The following is a 25,878-nucleotide window of genomic DNA, read 5'->3' as shown; positions in this document are numbered from 1 at the left end:
GTACCGCTGCTGCATTACATACAGCAGCTACCTGTCTGTGTCAGTTTTTTAATTTACAATTAAGAGGAAGAGGGAGATTAAAAGGATTTAGATATTTTCAGCAGGAGTAATGATGACAGACTCAGTGAATCCTCCACTCAGCCATCTGCAACTATCAGAGCCAAGTCCAGCCGATAACAATGGTTTGTCGTAAGGTCCCATCGGCGCCAATAAAACGGCCTAACCAATTAAGAGGTCAACCTCTAGTAGAGGCCCTTTCAAATTAAAGTATGCGTGTGCCCGCGTGTGAGTGTTGCGTGATGAACGAGCATTAAAGAACACAGAATCAGCGGGTGGGTAGCCAAGCACTATCTTTATCTCCATAGAAATCAGGCATTAAATAGAGTGTGTACTGATAACATGTTAAGGAAGGGCTCGGAGAGAGTCATTTACATATGTATATCCAAACACGCTTAACAGATTGTTATTTATGGTGACTGTGAGCCTCAACATGGTTATTTGTTTAAATGTGACTGTTCAGTTGGGATTCCAGAATATTTGATAGTAGAAGTATATCAGATATTTAGTACTATAGATAAAGGATGAATGAAGATGAATGCCGCTCTCAACAATGGTGCCCACTGTGAAAGACGGGCTCATAATCTTAGACGATCATGGCGGGAAAGAAGTGGTTACAGTGTAGCAGCCGGGCCAGAGATTAGCCACTGTGATAAAAAGAAGAAACTCTCACAGGCAGCTTAACAGAGTGTAAATGGCCCCTTGAAAGAGCTACTTCAGACCCAAACACAGACATAAGCCTCCATTCAAACTGTTATTATCTAACTCAATTCCATTCCATCTGTCTTTTGATTGAGTTTAATGCATTCTGCCGCTAATCTAATACTGCTCGATTCTTTTCTATTCAGTGTCACAGAAGTATTCAAAAGAGAGTTCAGGGGTGGCATCTTCAACACCGCTGTCTGTCAATCAAGCAAAGAGCAGACATGACATCATTAAGTTAACTTCTTTGGTGTTACCCAAGAACTCGGTTAAGCTGATTACTGTGAAATTACAATCTTACAGGAGACATGTCACATCATGTCTGTGACCAGTTAAGCACCAGAGTTAGCCATTTCTTCAAATTTACCGGGATTCTTTCTTGAATCATCGTAAATCATCTACCTTCATAACGTTGTACAGTTATGGCATGATAATGATGTTCTCTAAATTAATATGGCAATATACCACATACCTTCTACATCTTGTCAACTACACCTGGATGAAATTTCAGACTTCTAGGCCTAACCTTATTGGAGTTATGGAGTTTTTAGTTTGTGGTGTCACTGGCGTCCACAAACCTCTCCAAAACGTCTCCAAATGGCCAAATTGTGCCAAATGCTTTTTCTCACTTCTGTGACACTGGAAACATTACTGAAGCATTTTGGTGACTATAAAGCCTTCCTCCATGATTCAAAACATAATGTTTTCACACATTCATTTGATGGGTGGTCGGAGGGGTTTCCACACACTTCTAGGTGGCCATATTGAGATATTGTCATGCGACAAGACACTACAGAATAGTAACCATTATACAAAAATGACATACTGAAGTGAATTTCAAACAAGGCTTTTATTATCTTTCAATATACTAATACTGTATGTGCGCAGCGGGGGAGGTAGCACTGGTGGATGCAGAGGAGGATCGTTGGCACTTCTGATGACCGCCTTCAGCAGGAGAGGGGGTTGGGCGTCTCTGACTGCCTCACTTTCAGGCTCCCAATCCACGTCACTGTCTTCAGACTGTGACCTACAAAACACAATGCAATGCACAAATGTTACCAAATATAATGAAAAATGAAAAAATATATAAATGCAATTCAATAGGGTGCTATTTACATAGGAAATAAATAAACACAGATATATGATATTACATATTACACAAAAACATCAGGAAAGTAACCGTACATAAACAGAATAATTGAATTGGGGGAATATTCCCAGTGTCCGGTCAGTGAAAAAGATCTAATTCAATTTGTTTACAAGCTTGATAAAAAAAAAAATCTAAATAAAAAGGAATTAGAGGCTCAAAGAGAATTACATCATAGAACAGAATTACAAGGATTACCTAGCTTTGGTTGAGTAGTTGAGGCTAGCTAGGCTAATTAGCCCCTGGGGCCCTAAACATTTAGCGTCATTTATGAAATGCTAATGTATACTGGACTGTTCACTGTAAGCATAAGAACCCCTTCCCACTAACTTTCATTCAAATTTCACTCATGGCTAAATAAATAAATCAAACATCATCAATGATAACGGTACTCACCGATCTAAGATGTCGTCGAGGCCCTTAGCAAACATCTCCTCTCTCTCAGAGTCCTACTCACTGTCTTCAGTTTCATCAGATGATGCCATGATCCATTCCAGGTCTTCTTCTCGGACATATTTAGTGTTTTTTGTGGATTTCGCCATTGTAAACTGTGAAAACTGCCGTCCATTAAAATTTAAATGTCCGCTGCGAGTGCGTCTGCTGCGCAAAGTTAGCCCGCTAGCTGCCAGACGCAGCGATATTCCTCAGCTCGTACAACACGGACCTGGGCACGCCTACCATCGTTGGAAAGGTAAAATAATTGGCTAGAAGCCTGAGTGATTGACATGTTGATAGCCAAAACGCTATCCCTGTACTAAGGCAGCAAATAACAGTAAACAAAGCCGATTGGCCCTTTAAACAAGGAGCGCTCCATGTACTTCACGGGCTGTGCTGGGGTGAAAACTGAACGGAAAAAGATGGGGATACTTTTGTTTTGTAGCCAGCAAAGTGATGAAAACAAGCACACCCAACAACACAATACAGGAACTAGAGAAAATAAACATACGGCCGGCGAAGTCTGGATTTTATTTGACAAACAAAGTCGGTAGACGGTAAACAAATGGACTTTACAGGACGATATTCACAACCTGGAATAATTTTATGAAAAACCATTTTGATGCTTTTGATCAGTGGATTCTTACGGACAACTGGAATATAAATAATTGAGGATCGGACACATATTACGGCTTTATGGCCGCGTCAAAGGTAGGGAGTCGCCGTGCGTTTCTTGTATCTCACGTTTACTATGCTGGTAAATATAAATGATTTATGGTTTAGTGCTCATGATTTCTGCAAAATCAACTGGATGAATGAATTGCTGAGATTCTACCCTTTCCAACGACGTATAGTATGTCCGTAATGATGAAAGTTGAAGCGAGTAATGTATTCATGATATTTTACTGATGCCTTTATCCAGACTGATAAACTACATTCACTACCACAACTACTAGTTACAATATATCAATCTAAAGCCCTTTGTCAGGAAATCATTAGCATGAGACCAGTGCTTTTGTATGTAAAAGGGTCAAGTCGTAGTGACAAACCCATAGAGAATCATCACCAAACTCTGCAGTTCCTCTCAGCTTAACTGACCTTTACGGCATCAGTTTATTGTTTTAGTTTTACGGCCACCACCTTAACTGTTTTGGTTCATTGTCATAGGGTCATTTTTGGCCGCAGCAGGCAGCTGTTTTCAGCCATAAAGCTCTGAAAAACCCACCCGTAAAGCATCAAACAACAGATGCAACAGTTAGCTGTTCACTGAGGATTTAAGCAGCGAACAAAAGACATGTCTCAAATTTAGACAGAGCTAAAGGTGAGAGAATATTGGATTTAAATTCATCTTGTGGCTAGAACATGAAACAAAACAAATGCTAATATTGATCCATATTGGGTGGATGTGTAAAGAAGCAACACACATCATCTTTATAAAGGTGAATATGTCAGTGTTGTGTTTCCCCTGACCCCAAGAAAAAAGGTTACACTAATTTCATTCTTTCACTCAGTATACTTGAGTCAAACCATTAACCACTGGACTCCAGCAGGGCTGCCCTTTGTCACCGGTTCTGTCTGTTATTTTTAATGGACAGAATTTCTAGGTGCAGCCAGGGGCCGGAGGGGTTCTGGTTTAGGAAGTACTGGATTTCATCTCTGCTTTTCGCAGATGATGTTGTCTTGTTGGCTCCTTCAAGCCAGGACCTCCAGCATGCCCTGGGGCAGTTTTGAGTGTGAAGCAGCTGGGATGAGAATCAGCACCTCCAAGTCCAAGGCCATGGCTCTCGACCGGAAAGAGGTGACTTGCTCCCACTGGGTTGGGGGAGAGCTCCTGCCTCAAGTGGAGGAGTTTAAGTATCTTGGGGTATTGTTCATGAGTGAGGGAAGGATGAGCGCACGATTGACAGGCGGCCGCAGTAATGCTTTCGCTGTATCAGTCTGTCATGTTGAAAAACAGGTAAATCCACATGGTCATGAATACAAGAGGCCGAAATGAGTTTCCTTCGCAGGGTGGCGGGGCGCTCCCTTAGCGATAGGGTGAGGAGTTCCATCACCTGGGAGGAGCTCGGAGTAGAACCTGCTCCACCACATCGAGAGGAGCCAGCTGAGGCAGCACGGGCATCTGTATCGGATCCCCCTTGGACGCCTTCCTCGGGAGGTGTGCCTGACATGCCCTGCAGGAGGAGACCACGAGGACGACCCAGGACACGATGGAGTGACTATGTCACTCGGCTGGCCTGGGAAGGTCTTGAGATCCTCCCAGGGAGAGGGTGTCTCTGCTCAGACAGCTGCCCCCATGACCCAGCCCCAGATAAGCAGAAGAAGATGGATGGATGGATGGATGGATGGATCGATTCTCCATTGCCTGTAGTCCAGTGGGTTACAATATTAAACAAAACTTGGAAATTAAGCTAACCTGAAGTATTTTCATTTTAAAACCACAAGAATGAATACATGAAAGAATAAATTATTGTTTGTTTGGTTTTTTTTTTAATTTTTTTTCTTTGGTCTGTCAATATTATTTCAAATCCATTTCAGAGATTTAAGAATCAATAATGAATCATATGAGACATTAACCGATTTTTTCACCCACCCCTATTCTGAAACACTATAACAACCTTCAGCATTAAAATATACCAAACCACAACTTTTAATTTTACGGTAAGCAATTTGACAAAACATGTTTTGGTCTATGTAAAGACGGAGAAGAAGGTTTCGTAGGGACAAGTCCAGGCAAATGTTTCAAGTTCAACCACAGTCTGCCTCCATTATAAAATTACACCAAATGTGAAAATCAAAAAAGGGACTCTTTTTCCACCCACTACCTGGCATCCATTTATGAGCGAAAATAACCGGGCTTAGTGGAAAACAACAGTGTCTGACAGAGAAAATGACTCATCTCTCGCTCCATCCCTCCATCTCTCGCTCTCTCCCTTCCTCTTTACTAGTTACCAGCTCCAGCACACCCTGTACATAAAAACATAGCTGAACTTCAATGAGAACACAGACGCCAACACTGAGCACAACGCGCTTACCGCTCTGTTCCAAGAACTGATGAGGCAGACTGAGAGAGTCAAGGAAATAAACACAGGGTCCAAATGATGAGTCAAATAAGTGTTTCGTGTTCTTTTAAAATTAGAAAAAGAGGAAAGGAAAAGTGAATAAGAGAGCACAGAAAGAAAATGAAAGGACAAAAGTGTTCAACCTTATGTACATGTATTACTCATTGGGGTAGGACATCTGTAATGGACAGGTTACTTGCCAAGGTTTTAACAGTAGCTGTTGCAGCCTAGTTACTTTCCACTATCAGCTGATGTATTCTCATGCCAATAATGCATGGTGAAGAAGTACAGGGAGAGTCCAACTTGAGACTGCATTTTGAGCCGAAAGGACATATGGAGACTACACCTAAATCTGTTAAAACATGTCGTCGTCTGTTCTTGTTGGTGAGGAACTGCAATGAAGAGAGGATGAGGCTCAGGCTGCTTGGGCCAACATGATCAGGGTGATAAAGCCACAGATCATTTCACAGTGGAGATTTTGTTAGATTGTATTGCTGAGGGCATGTCAGTGTGAGAGAGAGTGGGCAGCTTGAATTTAAACTTTCTTAAATTTTAAATCAAACAACAAACTGTCATTATGTTTCTCTGAACTTTTTCAAATGTTAGCATATGGCAAGCAAAAATAAATCACTCAACTGATGTGGTTAATCATTGATAAAATAGCTATCAAATCTGCATAAAGTGTCAGATTAGAGAGATTGAGAGAGTGGCAGAGATGCCTCCTCTCTGTGAATGGATAAAATAAGAATTCAGATCGACAAGATAAAAGTTCAGGGCTCATCGGGTAAGTTTGCAAGCACCCCTGCACAGTTCAAACTGGTAGGAGTACTGAGCAGGAAACTAAACTGATAAAATAAAACATCTATTCACCTGTCTATATGAACAGTGCTAGAGTGGTTGAAGACCAGAGGGACAAACTAAACACCCAAACCATAGACGCCAGCTTTGTGTCAAAGCGATCCATATTCAAGTTTTACTTTGAAGTTCACAGATTTGGTACGGCTGAAATCATGACTTTCAGGAAACTGGAATTTCTTTGATCCTAAAATTACTTGAAAAACTTGAAAATACAACATCCTTTTTCTGTGAAGTTATTGTCCTGACTGCCACTGCTTTGTAGGATATTAATTTCTGAGAAGCTGTGGTCTTACCGACCAAAACCTTCGCAGAACACAAACACACATCGGAAGTACAGCGAGTCACAATATTGTAAATCAAGTCTCAGATGAAGTCATACAGTACACATCTGTCAAACATGATGTCTGTTTTTTAAACTGGCGGTCTGAATCACCACATGTGAAAGTGCAATCTGATTGTGAGTGACAGTTTCAGCTCTGTGGTGACCAGCACAACTGTAAACAAGTGGGATGAGGGAGTAATCAGGAAGGGCAGTGTGTGTGTGTGTGTGTGTGTGTGTGTGTGTGTGTGTGTGTGTGTGTGTGTGTGTGTGTGTGTGTGTGTGTGTGTGTGTGTGTGTGTGTGTGTGTGCGTGTGCATGTGTGTTAGTGCAGGGTAATGTGGGCAAAAAATTTAATCCCAGATTTTTTCACACCAAGCTCCAATTACAGTTTTTATTAATGTTTTTTCCTTCTTAAAAACAAACTGCAATTGACAAAGAAAGTATTAAAAGCATTGCTTTTATTGAAATGTTTTTACTCTAAACAAAATTGCGATGCCATTTTAAACAGTGCACATTCAAACTCACTTCAAAAAAAGGTGTCCCTTTTTGGTAAAAAGCTTTTGTAAACATACATTTAACATGTCAGATTGTATGTTTTTATAAAAACTCATCAGTTTCTCCACTGGAATTGATAAAGTGTGAACATAACTTTCATTAAATACTTTTTTGCAAAAGGTGCCTTTTGTTTACAGACAGTATTTTGTATCCCTTAAGATAAGTCAACTAAATTAAACATCAGCATGCACTGCATAGTAAACATCACATGTTGGCATTTGTTGGCCCGCTGTCTTTAGTTCTAACAGCCTTTAAAACAAACTTTGCAGCGGACAGTTGGTCCAAGGTCTGACGCTACCGAACCAAACTACTGAAGAGACAGTGCCTTTTTAGGAACAAACTCTTGGCTTGCTGCCACGTTGTTGTGTTCGTTTCTCTGTGGAAAGTCAATGCAGGGGGAGGGCGGAGCCCACTATGAAGTACAGGAGCCCATGGGGAGCGACGGCGGAGCAAGTTGAAGAGAAAATCTATTTTATTTTTTTAAAATCATCCTAAAACACAAACTCAAATGAATCGATTTTACCAATTTACCAACCAATCCTGATGTGTGTGTGTGTGTGTGTGTACAGTTTTTCCAGTAAATGAGCCTGAATGAATGCACTGATGTCTGTCATCGCATGTGTGTGTACGTGTGTACATGTACACACACACACACACACACACACACACACACACACACACACACATGTACACACACATGCATTTCCCAACCATGCATGAAGTCTTCACCAAATCACTATTTACACACAGGACTGCAGCATACAAAAACCACAACCAACCAACGCCATATGGAGAGTAAAGAGAGAGAGTGGGATAAGAGGGGGGTGGAGGAGTTTAAATCATTACCTCTGTTTAGGCTTGCTGTGGCTGTTGTTTGTTGCTTGGTTCTCCCTCTCTGAGTAAAGAGCATACATCCTCGGAAAACATAACCACTCTCTCCTGGTTTCAAGCCGCTGTGTGTATACATACACACAATTACACAAACACGCACACACAGACAGACAAAGAATCATGTTCACTGGAACAAGACTGTATGTTGTCGTAGGCAGGCAAACAAAACATCACTCGTGGCCTCTGCTCTCCAGTTTAATTCAATGGGGTGGTTCAGAATGAGACATTTTGATCAAACGACTGTCTAACTTTCATCACATTCCAGAGCTACCACTTTAAGATAAAGTAGAAAGAGTAACTTAGGAAGCTGTTTACAGTTCACACAAGCTGGAAACGTTTGGCTCTGTGCTGACAGGCCCAGAAGGAGAGCCCAGGATGAATCATCAGGGGCTTGCTAATTGCACTAGACTAGACCCACAAATGTGTATCACTGCCACGAGTGCTGTTGTTGTGACTCTCACCACCTACTAAGATTGACAGAGAGTTTTCAGTTGCCTAAAATCTTGACAGATCAATGTAAGGCTAGGCAACATTGATAATATATATTGTTACTGTGATATGAGACTGTACACAATAGTAACATCTCAGATTTCGGATATTGTTACATCATGATATGAAGTGTTGTCTTTTCCTGATTTTCAAGTGTATTACATTACACATTATGTCATTTTCTGAACTTACCAGACTGTTTGACTTTTACTAATGCTTGCCTTTACCTACATGGTCATTGTGACATTGTGTTGATATTTTGTGAAGGTATAAATAGTAAACCCTACAATGTTTTCCCAGTTTCAGTATCAAGGTATTTGGTCACTTATCCATCCAGACCTAACATTTATCAAGAGTTGTTGTAGACATTTAAAAATATTGAGATGTATATTGTAATGTAGGGCTGGGCGATTAAACGATCTCAAACCAGGCTCATGATCAAATGTATGTCAAATTTGATGAAAGCCTAGTACATTTTTACTCAATATAGATAGATCTAACTGCCTATAACTTGATAAAAATTAGAGCTGTCCCAAACGATTATTTTTCAAATGATTAATCTAGCGATTATTTTTTTTAGTCAACTAATCTAACAATGAATTTAGCATTACATGACCAAACAAAAGTAACGTAGAAACTGTAACTGTCTTTGGTAACTTATATGAGGAAAAAAATACTGCAGTTGTAGGCGGAGCAGCGTCTGTCCTCCCACCTTTCCAACTGACTCTTTGTCACATTTATGCCCAAGAAACAGCGCCTGTCACCGGCAAAAAACTTTAACTCACTAAAGTGGCTGTGTTGATAGAAATCACCGTGATTGTCAGCCCTCCGCGGGTACCACCATTTCGTTTGGGACGAGGCGTCAACGCAAATTATTCATGTTGATGAATTTATGTCGCCGATTACATCGACTATGTCGACGCATCGTCCCAGCCCCAGTAAAAATAAATGTGACCAGGGACCCTGTGACCAGCCTGGGACCAAGTCTGCCAACTTTTTGTTTAGCGCCAGGCTAACTTGAATGGGGATGAAATACTTTTAATCAGGCTGCTCTTTTAAACTTTCCAAATTGTATTGGATGGATTGGCTCATATTCTGACAGTAACATGAGCCATTTATCCACCATTGTGCAGACTTAATATTAGCTTATGACGAAAAGGTTTTTAGGGCCCAAGGGCATCACGTGATGGTATAATTGCACATTACAAACTGTTCATTTTAGTAAACTATTCTGGGGGAATTCTGGGGAGAAAACAAACAATCGTTATTATATCTTTTGCCGCTTCACCCAGCTCTAAATGAATGCAACCAATTTATCAGTGTACAATCACAGTGGAGGAATTTTACACAAAATGAATATTGCTCTTGAGCTAGATTACATCATTGTTTACCAGTTAGCACAGCTGTGTTTGCCATATGACTCCCTCAAATTAGTGAGAAAATGTAAACAATGCTTTATGAGATCCATTGATGACATCACTCTCGTTAGGGCTGGTCACACAGATTGATTACACAATGGAAAAAAAATCAACAATCTCAAGGAACAGTTTTGGAACATTTTTTTTTGCACACAGGTGGTCTTCATAAGTGAACTCTTATAAGCCAGTCAAGACAACAAGACAATTCATCAATCCATGTTCATCAGTTATTAATGCAAAAGTGACTCCTGACAATAAAAAGGACCAAACCCTCTGTTCAAAGACAAATATGTGGAAAAACCTAAACTAGGTTACAAGGCATTCATGGAATGACAGTGTTATGTAACATGATGCTGACTCCAGTCAAAGCTCCCAGCAGGAAGGCTGGATAGAAGAGACCTCATTTCACCTCATTTCTGATCATGGGCTGAGAAAAGATCCATTCAATCATCAAGGTTAATTTCATGAGAAACATACTTGAATGTTGTCATAATAACAGGACTGCCATTTTAAAAAAGTGTCTGCACCCACTTCTCCATAGCATACAATCACACATTACAGTACTGAATAGTGAACAGGTATATGGCCTGCAGCCTCTACTGCTCATTTCAAACTGTAGTAAGCTCTGAACAGGCAGACCTTCACATTAATTCACCACTTGCGAGCATAATATGTAAATATTTTCCATAAATGTCATCTGTAAAATGATGAGTAACATGTGCGACATAGCTCACAGCTTACTTCAAGAGCCTGTTGGCTAAAGTAGAACTTCATATCGACTCAAAATGGTATTCCTCTTTTTGCCATCGACTCTGATGTCAGCACTACATTAGGAGAATATATTCAACAGCTGTTGTATCACAGGGAAAATATGACAAGTCAATCTGCACACATGATATGACTTATTATTAGATTACTTAAACACAAGCTGTTTTACATTTAACTGTACAGCTGTAGGCTAGTTTAAAAAGTCTTGTCTTAAAAAGTACCAAACTAAAAAAAAAACCCAATTATTTTATTTGGCCTAAACAAGTACCTCAGAGTTGATTTGGTAAATTGTGATGCAGATATATCCCCAATATCATGTGGCCAGCTCTTCCCATCAAAGGCATAAGTGTAGCAAAGTCATTATGTGCTCTCCCATGCAGCTAGGAAAGACAGAGTTCAACACACACTGACCAGATTTTCCACCAGGTCTTGCAGAAAAAGTTCAATTAAATTGACCTTTGATCCTAAATACACACAACAGGCATCTAGTGGGATTCTGGCATTTCAAGAAAGAGGGAGTTATTACAGCAACAATTTCACTGTACAGAGTAATAGAGGAAAAGCTGTGTTTCTCTTTGTGTTTCTCAGAATTGAAGAGATGTATCAGAGCATTGGGGTACCAAATAGAAAATGTAGCTCCTGTCACTCCAGCCAACAGTAAGTGAGCAGTCAAATCAACATCAAGTTCATCTGTCAGACAGACATTAATAACACCACCTTTTCCCCCCAAATGCATCAAATCTGTTACTTTGCTTAGTTAGGTATGTTCAATAGCATCTACACTTCACAAAAGTTATCTCGATTGTTTGATTCACTCCGGTGCAAACAATTTCCTTTCCTGGCTAAGGTGAATTAAAATACCTCACCTCCATGCCCCTGGCTCTCAGCCAGCTGAGGGGCCTCTCGCCCTGGATGATGGGGGCTGAAAGCCTCTATTTCACCCTGACAGAATCACAGGATCTTTGCCCAATTTATGGTGCATTAGATATAAAAAAGAAAATTTGAAAAAATATGCTTGCTGTAAGAGTTTTACTTGATAAAGACCATTCATAATAAGCAATGATGTTAAGTTGCAATACATGCTCTAAGAAATGTGTTAATCCTTCCAAGTAATCCATACTGTGTGTGGCTGTTTAAGGACTCTGTCCTTAGTCTGGTTTTCAGGGAGTGAAAAACATGTTGGACTGAGGTCAGGCGACCTAACTTGACCATGCCAAAACATTCCACTATTTGGCCACAACAGAAAAAAAGTCATTGTTTTTGCTGTGTGCTGAGTATCATTGTCCTGCTGCACTGTCATAAAATTCAGAACTGTGCATAATTAAAGGGATACAAGTACACCGCCAACCCAGTATGGACATAAACTGCCTTAAACACTTTTAAAGCCTAAACTTCAAGGGTCTCAAGTCATCATGCTAGAGCAAAAAGCCAAAACACTAAAGAATGTGTCATTCTCCCACTACATAACCCACACACGACTGAAACAAACTGATTTACATTCTTGTTGTTCTAACACTTTGCATGTTTGCGAAAGAGGGGACATAAATGTAGCTGCGGTGTATTGTCTTCATTTGCTGTGGCATTACACTCCAGAGTATTTTACATGGTAAACACCATCTCCTGGCACACTCTGCTGATTATCTGTCAACTTTGATGACTTCTTCCTTCCATATCATTGTCTAATCCACTTTCTCCATGGGGAGAGGAGTCACGCTCACCATTTCACACTCACTTGGTATAAAATGGTACTTTAAAGGATAAATGGTTGAAGGACATCAGTACAAATCTGTGGAATTTTAAATTACAATCTTTTCCACCACGACAGCCTAAGGCATTTAGCTTCAAAGTTCTGATAAATGAAAATGGAAAGTTTGATCTTCCTGTGGAGTGAAATACCCCAGTGAAATGTGCATCATTCTGAAAACTGAACTATTCATGGCTTATGTTAGAGCGGTCAATATATTGATATCATATCATTATTGAAATGTGAGACTTTATATTAGAGCCTGCCAAATTTTTGATTGTTGGGGCTGTTGCTCAAATGTAAATCATGATTAAATATCTAATATTAAAAAATATATTCAGTTGTTAATGTTTTATTAAAGTACCAAGAGTCATCTCTACAACACTGTTGCATGCTGATGGACATACTTGCTCAAAAACATTGTGATTTGTTTTTTTTCACCCAGTCCTAGCATTCATAAAGTGCTAAAGATACATAAATTGCAATATTATTTGAACGGGCCACATCACTAGCTGTAGCTTCCATTACCCATTTCATGTATGTTTATATCTGATCCTGATTCTTTAATGCACAACCGATTTGCATGCATCTCATACGTTTATGTCCTTCATGCATCAGAGACATCCTAAATGTACTATTCCTCAACTTTGTGATAAATTCTGTGTTCAAAAGCAAAAAATACAAGCTTACCAACAGGACACACACGGTGAATCTGTGCAACAGAGTGGGAGGACAGACAGAGAGAGAAAAATCGAAGAAAGTGAGACAAAAAAAACTGTGATAGAGAGTTGATTGGAGCAGAGCCATGGAGTGAAACTGTAGATAGTGTGGAGAAACAGTGTGGTTACTGTGAAACAGCTGTGTCAGCTTTCAGCGCACTCACTGGACAAAGTCAAACACGTATGCATTGCCTGTGATACACAAGTTACAGCCATAGAGTGACCGACAAACACACATACGTAGACACACACCCACACACGCTCCAAGTGTAAGGAGGCTGCCAGATCAAAGCATGAGACATCTTGCACACACCCCCAAACACCAACATTGACATAAGTGTCATCCACAAACACTTCCATCTGACTGCCCCACACACACACACACACACAGAGGAAATACCACACAAAGACAGTCTGCACAACATACTTATCCATCCATCCAAATCTGACTGAACCCTCAAGACTGTGCCTTACAAACAAAGCATGGATGGTGGATGAATGAGAGTGAGTGTTGTGAGAGCCAGCCCGGTAAATAGGCCATCTGCACTGCTCAGGTCTAATTTTGGAAACGCAGGGAATGAGCTGAAACGACTGGTGTCAAAACTCCTGTGAGTAGCCAGAGACTTGAGCCAGTCTGTACAGGGGAGAAACATCCCGACACAAATACCAGGTGGAAGGAGGTAGCGCTATGTTACAAGAAATTCAATATATAAAAACATGACAGATACACTTTGCTGGTTCATAGCCATGACAGACACAAAACATTACTGCTAACTACCGCAAATATCAACACAAGAAGTAACATTTCCTCGATGTTGATGCCTTGCGGCCTGAAGAGTAATCCAGTAATGCCAGCGCTCTAACCAGAGAATGTAATCGTATCAAAATAGAGACTTGTGGTTTGATACAATGATAACAAGGTTTTACCTGGTGAACCCCTGGGCACAGATACAAGACAAAACATAATCTTGTCTGTGGGGTTGCAGTCAGGTTAATAAAGAGAAACAAATCCAGATATTAGGATTATCATTGCTACATTCTCTGTAATAGTTATTTTCTGTTGTTGTTGTTCATTTTTGTGTCTGTTTGTGTGAGCCGGGAGAGGATCAGTGCTATGACAGCGCTCAGTCACAGCTGCAAGTAATAGGTAATTAGAAACGATGACAGTTTATTTCCTTTCGGTGTGGCTGGAGCCACGAGGCTGCCAACTACACCCACCACCAGCATGCTTGTCTGCAAAGGGAGCATTTCATTGACTTTCAGGATGACGGTCAGTGTGAGTTTTAGTTTATGAGATCAGCCTTGGTGGCCTGAGCTCTCCAACTCTTCATGTGTGCATCCCTCCCTGCCAATTCAGTGTGTGTGTGTGTGTGTGTGTGTGTGTGTGTGTGTGCGTGTGTGTGTGCATGTGTGATTCTGTCTGCAATTAATTTGATTCAGATGTGCCGAATCATTTTTGATCTGCTCCCAAAAAGAAACATGCACTGCGTTCTGTACTTTAAGGAAGGAGAAATTATCCAATTAGATAAGCTAATAGCGGTATATGACCTACGATTCTGAGAATATGTTTTATTCAGACCAAAAAAAATACATGTTTTTAAGTCAAATAATTCTTAAAAAATTAAATGAATTCAGTCATCTTTGTCTCATAGAGGCTTTCAACAAATTGTATCATTTGTATTATGGCCTTTGATCATTATATTGTCATTACAATATAAACTATCGCATTAATAAATAGCAATTAAGTACTAGGGATAAAAAAAGAAAATAGGTTGATTCTGTTGAATTTTCTGTATCAGGAAACTCATGCATATTCTAACAAGAAGTTTGAAGAATATTTTGATGATTATGGGAATAATGTTGTGAATCACCATTGTGCTGGACAGGGTAATCATGTCTTTACATTTTCATATCCCATGCCTATCATCTTATTAGTAACTAAACAGGTGTATGAAAAATGGTCTAGTGTACAGGTCCACATACAAACACAATAACACATGAACTGGGCCTATTTAATATCACAAGTCTTCCATGTGCGTCATTTTCTCAAATGAGTCAGTCAGAGGGGCAAGGTAACGTACACTGTACATATGTTACAGAGAGAGAGTATGTGTGTTTTTTCATCTGCTGCATACTCTGGGGCATACAGTGTACTACAAGCCACAATCAGTGCAGCGCTGAAAACAAATCTTACCCAAGCAGACTCCAGCTCCTGCCAAAAGCAAATAGAGTCTTAAACGCTCCATAATACACCACGCAGCGGGAGTGAAAAAGGGGAACAGGATAGAGTAACACAGAAAAAGCATAACAAGAAAAAAAACACAGTATGTGAAAAGAAGGGCAGAGTGGGGGAGAGAGGAGAAGACAGAAAGAGAATAACAAGCGTAAAATGCTGGTGGTGGGGGAGAGGAAGACGGGCAAACGACAACAGGAGGAAATGAGGCAGAGACAGTCTGTAAGAAGAACGAGACAGAGCACATTTAAAGGCAAATTAAGACTTCACTGCTACCAGGGAATTTGATTTACAACCAATTTAAGACCCAAAACCCATTCTGTATTACTTTAACAGTGGACGAGTATGCAAATAAAACCTCCTTTGACCATCTGAGGTGGAGTTAGACACGTGCATACATATTATACAAAAAACAAACATTGCTGCATGTCCATTTCTATTGTTGTTCTTCTATCGTGAAATTCAGCCTGATTTCATTTGCCTTTAATTCCAATAAACATCCATGCACGTCACAATTTAATTTTCTTTTTCTATCCAGTCAGGAAACTTAAAATAGTCTTCCCTATCTAGAGGGTATTCAATTATTTTTTTAAAGACTGGTATTATAATCATTTGTTTTGGTTTGACATAACCTTATAATAAATTATTGACTGTAACATCACCTTGACTGTGGATTTAAATGAATATGGGAGAGATTATTGAGCTCAGCCTTTATGTAACACTGCTGTACACACTACATTAGGTACAGTATGTACAGACTGCATTCCACACAGGAACAACTCACCATGGATCAGAGCACCAAAACCACAAAGCTAGGCTTGGTAATGTGGTGCAAAGCATATTTACTTTTTGTAGAAAATCTATCATTATCCTGGCAACAATTAATAAATCTAAAAATCTGCCAAAAAAAAACAAAAAAAACCCACCATCTAATCATTTAATTTGGCCCAAATAAAATGACTGGACATCTTACCTGCTAGTCCACCAACATAAATTATTGTAACTGATAAACTGGGACTCAACTAACTTGCCCTTGTCAGTTTCCCCAACTTTACCAACTCCAACCTTAAATCAACCAGGATATAAACCGTGCAGGAGCATGGAAACGTATTCTCCTGCACTCCTCATTCTGTTCCTGTGTTCCCTGATAATGCAAAGTGGAGGTTGGCATGACATTTCGGAGGTGGGCAGGTTACATTAACCGAAAAGAGCAGCAGGAAGTTGTGTTAAATAATCACACAGTCCACACAAGCCCACACAAACACACCACACACACACCCCCCACACACTCACACAGGTACAGAGAAGGCAGAGTGCAGACGAGGAATTACTGAGGTACCCATCTGTAATCACCACAGGGATTGAACGCTCGGAATCTTCGGAATATCTGAAAGTCTTATAAAGACATAAATCAGTTTTGTATTTGGAATGATGGACACACTGGTAGATCCATCAGAGTAGAAGAGCTAAAATTTACAGAAGCAGAAATTCCATTTCCAGAGAGGATATAGATTCCAGCTTTCAGGGAGCCAATTTTAAGGACTTTCCAAGATATTTGTAATTCTACTGGGACCTGAGTTTAAGACCAATTATAAAACCAAATCCAGACATAAAGCTGTCAAATCTAGCTCGTCTACAGTTCATTGTGAAGCTATAAACAAACAGGATAAAAAGACAGACAGGAGGTTGTTAACAGACTGCAACCCTTCAGTCACATTTTCACGGAGGCAGCTTTGAGTGTTCAAAAATGCCAAGGAGTTAAAAAGGGAAAAAAGTGAGAGGGACGATTTTCAGAAGGATAAATGTCTTGTTGTTTTTTTGTATTCTTCCACGTACTGGCACTGGTATCAGTGCTCCGTGTGAGGAAAGTTATTCTAGAGCCCTGTTAAGAGACATGAAGTCCTGTTGTGTTTAAAACAGCAGACTGGATCCAGAATGTAACAGTGACTCAGTTCTGGGCTTATCTGGATGGTCTATGTACAATAACATGATGAAAATGAAAAATAAATAAATAAAAATGTTTTTTAGACAGCAATGCATGATGCTGGATTTTTGCTGACATCTTATACGCATATATTTGCAGTGTGTTTGTATGTGTGTTCATATGTGTGCATGTGTGTGTGTGTGGGAGGGAGGGAGCAAAAGTGTTACAGCTCTAAGCCAAAACATGCTTCATCCTGTCCTGTGGGCTTTGGTCTGCTGTTCTTCATTTACACTGGATCCATGGGGTGTGTGTGTGTACACGTGTCAAAAGCGATGCAAGTGAGCGGAAGGCAGTGATGCATGAAATATTCATGCCAATAGTAATAAGGGATATTGACCCTGATGGCATTTGGAGCGCGTGTGTGCATGCAGCCGGGTGCCCCGTCATCTACAACACTTTTGGATGACTAACTGACCCACAAACGGGACTGGATGGGTGGAGCCTTCACTGGGGGGCCTGTTAAGTTACAGCCAATCGCCCTAAGTGGGCTTGTCTCTCCGTCTCTGTGCTACAGTAGCATCAGGAAAGAGAAAATGAGGAATGGAGAGGGAAAAAAAAAGGCTGAGAAGGAGCCCCTTACACTGGGCCTCAACAGACAGACACAGAAAGAGTGAGCAAGAAGGAGACAGAAGCTGAATCCTATTTAAGAGTGTTTTATGTTTCCTCTTTACTCTGAGATAGTTCTCCGCAAGATCCAGAAATGTTAACACCCCCTTTATGGAAAATCTAAATAAATGATGACAATCACAGGATGACGTTATTTCCTTCCTATTTTTAAGTGTGTTCAAGCAGGGGGAAACAGTTTGCTCTCTAACAACATGTATCTTGTTTCTCTTACCCTCACATAAACAGAAATATAAAATGTCAATTTGCGGTTTCAGGGAGAGCTCCATTCTCGGAATTGAATTTATGTGCTCCCCAAATGAAGACACATATGACAGCATATGACAGGGCTTACCACCTAAACCATTGAGCTCAAATGATTGAATGATTTATCACTTATTCTATCAAAAGGAAATTAATCAACAACTATTTTGATCAATAAAGTTTTTCAGTCATTTTTCAAGCAACATGTGGAAGTTGGCTGGATCCAGCTTCTTAATTCGAGGATTGCTGTTTTTCTTTTTCTTTCTTTCTAATAGTAAATGCAGGGTCTTTTGGTTCTGGATTGTAGGATGGACAGCAGAAGCAATTTGAAGATGGTACTTCGGGCTCTGGGATATTGTGATGACATTTTAGTAACAACACAAGTTAAAAGTTAGCAACAGCTATAACTCTCTGTGCAGCACATCAGTTGCATTCTTTGCACACAATTAGTATTTATGAAATGTATCACATATCTATAGATGAGGCAAAGCATGAACCACAAGCACATGACACATCTGACTGTTAACTGCTGACAGATATGAAAACACACCATAGAGCTGAGAGAAACTGCAGATTCGGGTGATTATTCTCTCTAGGTTTGTCAGCACAAGCGACTCCTTTCCTGCTAAAAGCAGTCATTCGATCCGTTGTCAACATACATGTATTGATTCCTGCTGCTTTGAGTCATAATCACAAGGCAAAAAACGCAGAGCTTGTGCGGCAGAATCACAGAGGAACACATCACACACTGGACAGAAGGCTTCAAGTAACTCTTCTCTTATAGTCCACGGAGACATTTAAATACCTACACTGCTTCAAGTCCACAGGAGACCACTTCATGCATATCTACACACATACACTCCTAGGTTTAATGAGTGGCTACACTAATGAGATAGTTGTGCTTTTAGTGTGGCAGTAAAAGACGTTAAAGTTAACTCTCACATCAGTCTAATTAAAAAGGCCTCAGTTTAAAACAATGGATAATGAGTCTGATTCATTCACACAGAAGGCAGGGATGGTACTAATAGATTTTTGGCTGCTTCCCGAAATATCTTCAGCGTTGAGTTTGGTAGTCTGATTCCAATTAAATCAAATCAAAGTCACCAAATGAGCATTGTATAGTAGGAAACACGAGCAGACTTTGATGACTCCTTGTTAAAGGCCTGTGTTTGTGTCATAGGGGAAACGACGGGGATTTTTGCTTGTTTGTGACACTAAAATTTCACAACTTTTTCCCATGACTGTTCCAACATGTCATACAGCACAAGTTCTGCAAATATAATTTGACCGGGTCATATTTTCGACCCCAATGCCAAATTCCTCAGGCCACCTCACTCGTTGAGACAGAAAGGTGATGAATAAACTACTCAGGCCTGACCAAAATCCTCCACAAATCACTGTTTTTCCACTTTAAAAGACTACATCAGGGACAGGCAATAGGCAAAAATCAACTGCGGATGGACTGTTTTTCTGCCAATTTAAATAACCAAAATTCAACCTTTGTATGTCAGCCTCATCAGCATGCAAACTGTAAAATGTGATGCGATAAATGAACCTCTAAAAGCATAATTTGTGCAGTGGTGGGTGGTAACAGTAGCTCGATTCTCTAAACAGCCTGTGGCTGTCCTACACTTAAAAAAATAAAAGACATTATGGAAGGTAAGGGTTAGAAACCATTTTATCTGTCAACAACTTCTTGCATCAGGCCTTTACTCTTCCATGTATTATTTTAGAACTTGGCATGGGATTACTGCCACCTAAACGGCAATCCAGATCTGCTGGCCAAGTTATCTCTGCAAAGACAGATTGATGGTGATTTTCGACTCTTGCTAAGCATTTAAGCTGTTCTCTGGCCATGTTAAGCCCTGAACAGCTATTCTTAAAGAACAGTGGGCCTGTGCTTTCCCTTCAAGTCAACCTGACAGGTAAAACGTTACACGGCTGGTCAGCAGATCTGTGCCTGAAAGGGCCTGCTTGGTACAGAACTGCAAATATTCATCACACTTACAGGCCAATTCAATTCGTATAGATTTTGCTGGATCGATTAAGGGAAGGACTAGGGAAATATACATGTATTTTAGTATTTCAGGGTTAGGTTAAAACGCAACTAACTAACCCTGGGTGCATTACATTGATAAATAAAATGCTCAAATTAGTATGTGAAAAAACATTCTGTTCACAAGGGGTCATGAAGTTGTGACTCTGGTAAGTCAAATTGTCAGGGGTCTGTTTATAAAGTGCATGTATGTTTTGATGAAAATATCATTATTTGGCATTAGTTTATCAATTAACAAATCACATGAGAAGGTTTAGTGATACTATTGATATTTTCTCTCACCCTTAACTGCAAGTTGAGACAATTCCTATTAACCACATCGCCTTACATTTCCAATATTTTGCCATGTGGGAATGGAACCTTCACCGCTGGCACAGGTCATGTTGTGCTAACCCACACACAACATTCTGCATGAACCATGTGAACTCTTTGTTCTATGCTATGTTTTACCACCACAGAGTCATTCATATGTTGAACCCTGAGAACTTGTGATTCTATAAGCACTATTTGAATGGTAGCATGTGACCTCAAACTGTGAGGTGAGCCGCTATTGACGTTTATCTCGCCAAGCCCCTTAGGGGCTTCAAACAAGACCTAATCACACCAGCCACAACACCAGACCCTCTACTACATTTATGTTGTAGCTACACAATTACTTCTCATAAGGAATCCATTAGCCCCTGTTCACAGTGCAGAGGGGAGGGGCCGACTGACGCTTTAGGTATAAAGGAATTAAAAAAAAAAAAAAAAAAAAAAAAAAAACAGCAATCGTGACATGTGAATGTCACAATGCAGATTGTTTTCCCTCCTCTCTGATGCCGATTTATTTAACAAAACCGTGATTCGACCTCTGGCCAACTCATTCAAAATTTGATTTTTGTTATTGCAAACACCTGGTGTCTGGTAGTTCTTTCCTGGGGGAAACCTCTACCACACAGGGAGTGATGTGTTTTGTTTAACAGACAAAGGGAAAATTCAAGAGAAAAGACAACAGAGTACCGAGCTATTTGAATGACAGGAGAACTCAGAAGTGCAGACGTAATGCATCAATCAGCACTTCCAACAATAAATGGAGACAAAGGCAAAAAAAAAAATTAAGCATGAGATTATTACTACTGTCACTTCATGCACAACTCAACATATCTGTAATTACATGGCATAGCACTAGGCATGGTCATATCTTCTCTTCTCTGATAGGGGAGCAAGAAGTGAGAAATCTTTGATAGATGATGATTTTGCTCATGGTTGTCTGTGAGAGGATCTGCATCAGAGGCAATCCATGCATATTTAATGGATCGCCATTGGCTAAAATAAAGATCATATTCTGATGTAGTGTGGTTTGTCCAACACAGCCCTTTAGTGCTGTAGCACTGCTCTGCTAGATAGCCTGGTTCTACAGCGTGAGATGAGAGTGAATATTAAAGGTTTAGTCTAAACATTATTTTGGGTGCAGCAAGGACTGACTCCGAGTTCTGACACCGAGGTTGGCAATATTCACACTGACACTAACAAATCTGTTATCGCTCTTTGTGCCTTACTAACCAACAGCACTGAGCCAGAACACTAAAGAAGTAACTTTGACTGCCGTTTCTGCTGGTTTATTTGTCAAACCATAAATGGCAGCTACATATTCAAACAACGTTTTGGTGAAAAGAAGTACCAGCTCAGTCTCAGCATCAGCATATACCAAGCCGTTTGTCAAACATCATTTAGCTCAGTCTGAGCCTCTTTGACAAGGGATTGTAACAATCACTCATCTGACAGGCGAGCAGATTAAACTGGAATCAGTATCCAAATATTTGTCTGAACTTTGAAAACCCCTATCTACAGTGTTGATTCAGGACCGAGACCAGGCCAAACCCTCATCACAGCCAGCCAAATAAATAAAATCACTGGCATAAACACACCCCCAAACAATTGCAAACTGTTGTTGGACATCATCAACAGACAATACTATTACCCATCCGCCCAGACCTAGCACATACTCACCACTACACTTGGTAATGCTGTACTCTATAGATTTTGACAGGCCAAATTCCATTTCATTTTTTCCCAAATTCCGTTTTTTCCGTTTTGATTTTTGGGAATTCTGTTTTTTCTCTTTTAATTTTTGGGAATCCCATTTCTTTTACCTTTTTTTTATTTCTTTACTCTTATTCTACTACCAAAAACAGTGTGTTTTAAATGTAAATGACCAAAATGTACACAAATTAAATTGAAATTATAGATTATTATTGATAAAAGATGAAAAAAACATATCTTGCACATGTAGTTTTAAATGTCCGTTTCATTCATTGATGTTATAAAAAAAAATACAAATAAATAAATAAATAAAATAAATAAATAAAAATAAAAATAATAATAATAATAATAATAATAATAATAATAATAATAATAATAATAATAATACGTTGTGTGGCTTTACTGACATGATTTTGATTTTATTATTTATTTTGAACATGTATATTAAAAAAGAGATCAGTTTAAAAAAAAGGAAAAGAACAGGGAAAGGAAATGGACAATATTTCCACTTCTATTACAATTTGATATCTTGATTTACATGTCCAGAAAGTAATCCTTTTTAATCTTATTGAATGTGCATGTCAGCCAGATTCCCCTGTGGGATCAGTTGTTTTCTGATTGATACATCAGCTATTAATCATCATTTATTTTTAATTACCAATATTCAGTTATCCTATTACATTGTTTTACATGTAGCAATAAAAGGTGAAAATTATATGTTATCAATGACTGAACAATCACTTGTATCACTGCTCTTTCCTTGTTTCTCACATGGCTTTTGGACAGTGGGGTCATTGCACGCATTTACACTTCTCCAGTCAGAGTGTTGGCAGAATTTGCAAAACAAAAGTTCACCTGACACATACAAGTAGTTCAGGAACTGCTCGGCGTTTCACGAAGACGGAGCCAGCCACGCAGATTTGCTTTACTCCATGCAGTTCCAATTCTGAGATATTCCACGTTATTAAAAAATAGATTCCACTTTAATCAGTCAATTCCGCAATTCCGTGATCGTGGAAATCAATAAGGCCAACATTAAAAATCAGCATTGTGTGTATTAGCAAAATATACCACTGAAGCAATAGAAATTGCACAAATGTTAAGAAAAACGAGTAGAGATGAGTAGAAAGCAGTATACAATCTATGTCATCTGACTACATCCAGAAGACATTAAAAATAAAATAAAAAAGTCTTCAATAATCAATCTTTTTTTTCAATCTCATAATTTTTGTTCAATGGTTCTAGTGAGACAGCTCACTTCTTTCTCATCTCTGTTGAGAGTTGCACATATACAATACCATTTAGGCAGCAGCTAAGGATCTGGTACTGAAAAGATAGTCACTGATAATATCACAGTGGTTACTTTTAAAATAGTTATTACTTCAGTATCTCTTTCAAACTCACCGCTGACTAAAAGATGTTCAAGCGCAGCCTGTACAGAGACAGTTGGAGAAGTATTAACAAGCCAGCTCCCTTAACTTTAACATTAGGCCTGAAAAGGAGTGAAAATGAGCGTGTTCACCCAGGTATTGTGTTTTTATCACAGCCAAACACTGGACTTGATAAATACTCATGACTGCTGCAGATTCACTTGACGCATGAATGTGGATTGTACCCATTCCCATTAAAAACAAAAGCCAGATGTGAGTGAGTGTTAGTGGCTTTTTTCTCAAGTGTGGAAAGGGCTTGTTGTATCTACCTTTTATTAAAAAGTTGAATTTTTATGCCCTTAATGCTGGTGAAATATCTTAACTGTTGCTTGGACAAACACGTATTTTTATAGACCCAACATATGTTAACATTTATAATAATCACCAGATTTATCCATAGTTACAATAATTGTTAGCTGCAGCTATACTAATCGTCAATCTGAAATGTTCAGAACATCCTTCGGTTCAAGACCTAAACTGTCAGTCCACATCAAGGCACATACTTATCTTAGGTATGACACAAACGCATTTTATCTTAAACATCTGCTCCCAAGATCACTTGAAACATATGTGATGACCAAGCTGACAAGTCTTCAAAGAATCAGCACCAACTTTAAACTGAGTGAACCAAATGAAAATATTGGAGTCATTTTACTCAAAGAAACAAAGCCTATTAGTGTGCAGACCTTTAGGTATTTGTGAAAATCTGTGAGTGAGTGTGTGTATCTGTGCACACACATGTATTCCATATTGCCGGGAATTAGCTTACATTTCAAAACAGTGTGCTGCACCTTGAGGCCTCCATGCATCTGTTATCATTTTACAACCTGCCTGTAATTCAGCAGAGTACAAACCTCATGAGCACAATGTGCTCCACTAAGCACCTCATTATAGAAAAAGGTCTTTTGTATCCCACTGAGGTAATAGGTGGGTGGGAGGATCCTTTAGATGAAGGAATCAACACAGCAAAGTGATTGCCCTTTCAAGACCAAACCTCTCAACGTCCAGCTATTTCTAGATGCATAAAACTGTGATAAATTGTATGTCAGCTCTATGGAATCAGTGCATGATGTGTGATCTCTAGCTAGTGACACTGAGAAACATAACGTTGTATTACAAAAGACACCCTGCGCTCAAAGAGTTATATGTTTTTGGTCCAACAGTGGCAGGAGGTAAGTGGTCAGTGACTCAAGTTATTGCAGGGTGAAGTACCAAGTGTTTACTCACAACGTAGGAGAGCAGCAGCCCAGTAAAATCACAATGTGCCAGAACAAGGCGAAAACAAGCAAACACACAAATAGAGCCACACACAGCTTTAGTGTGGCAAAATAGCACACCATGTTCTTCAATCTTACTTTTTTTTTTTTAATTTCTGGAATGCCGTTTCATCAAATGTACATTCTACAAGGTACATTACCTTTCATCATATTCAGGCAACAGTACAAAGGACACTGGAACAGTCCCAGTGATTCCAGCTCAGTACTACACACAGCATTACAGCTACAAGGTATTTTCAAACTGTGGCACAAAAAATTACTCTTACCAAAAGTAAATATTACTATTTTCAATACCATCATCAATGCCACTGCGAAAGACTGAAACAACATTAAGGGCATACAATTTGTGATTTTTCTGAAAAGATAAATACATGAAGGCTATTACAGTTCAATGGCCACAACCTGTCCTTTCTTGGCAAGTAGCAGTGGACTGCAGAAAGACTGTAGTAAACATTAAACATGCCAATTTCAGAAACATTTCTTTTTTTCCTCTATGGATTAGCCCTTAATGGTGAATGTGCTGTAGGAAAGAAGAGAGCAAAAAAGCTCAGCTTGTACCAGCTTATCAATACAGAAAATAACAATTACCAATACTAACTTACCAATAAAGTAAACCAATTCAATAACAATCAAAAAGCCATTTACTTTCTTCCTCTCTCAGCTCGACTTTCAGCCTGAGCTAAAACACTCCTAAAAATCCATTACATCCATACTCGAGCTAATGATACAACAACAACATTTAAATAATTACTGATTCTTATTCAAATCTGGACTGATGGCTTACTTTAACACTTGTGCCTCAAAGTGAAATGCGTAGGCTGAACAGTCACTTCACACATTAA

The 25,878-nt window shown here is 39.4% G+C and overlaps 1 protein-coding gene across 6 annotated transcripts in view; it reads right to left on the bottom strand.

Moving 5' to 3' along the window:
• The window catches only part of LOC119022671 (vitamin D3 receptor A), an 80,797-nt gene that overhangs the window by 52,706 nt on the left and 2,213 nt on the right, over nucleotides 1–25,878 (bottom strand). For 3 of the 6 annotated variants that reach the window (XM_037103814.1, XM_037103816.1, XM_037103815.1), the window contains exon 3: nucleotides 7,985–8,091. The exons of the other annotated variants lie outside the window; for them this stretch is intronic. In XM_037103814.1, the coding sequence (XP_036959709.1) occupies nucleotides 7,985–8,048 (64 nt within the window). In that variant the 5' untranslated portion in view covers nucleotides 8,049–8,091. The remainder of the gene's footprint in view (nucleotides 1–7,984; nucleotides 8,092–25,878) is intronic. 6 annotated transcript variants of the gene reach the window in all.

This window comes from Acanthopagrus latus, chromosome 7 (assembly GCF_904848185.1).
Source record: "Acanthopagrus latus isolate v.2019 chromosome 7, fAcaLat1.1, whole genome shotgun sequence".
Taxonomy (NCBI): domain Eukaryota; kingdom Metazoa; phylum Chordata; class Actinopteri; order Spariformes; family Sparidae; genus Acanthopagrus; species Acanthopagrus latus.
The sequence above is the reverse complement of the archived record's forward strand: the minus strand, read 5'-3'. Positions and strand labels throughout refer to the sequence as shown.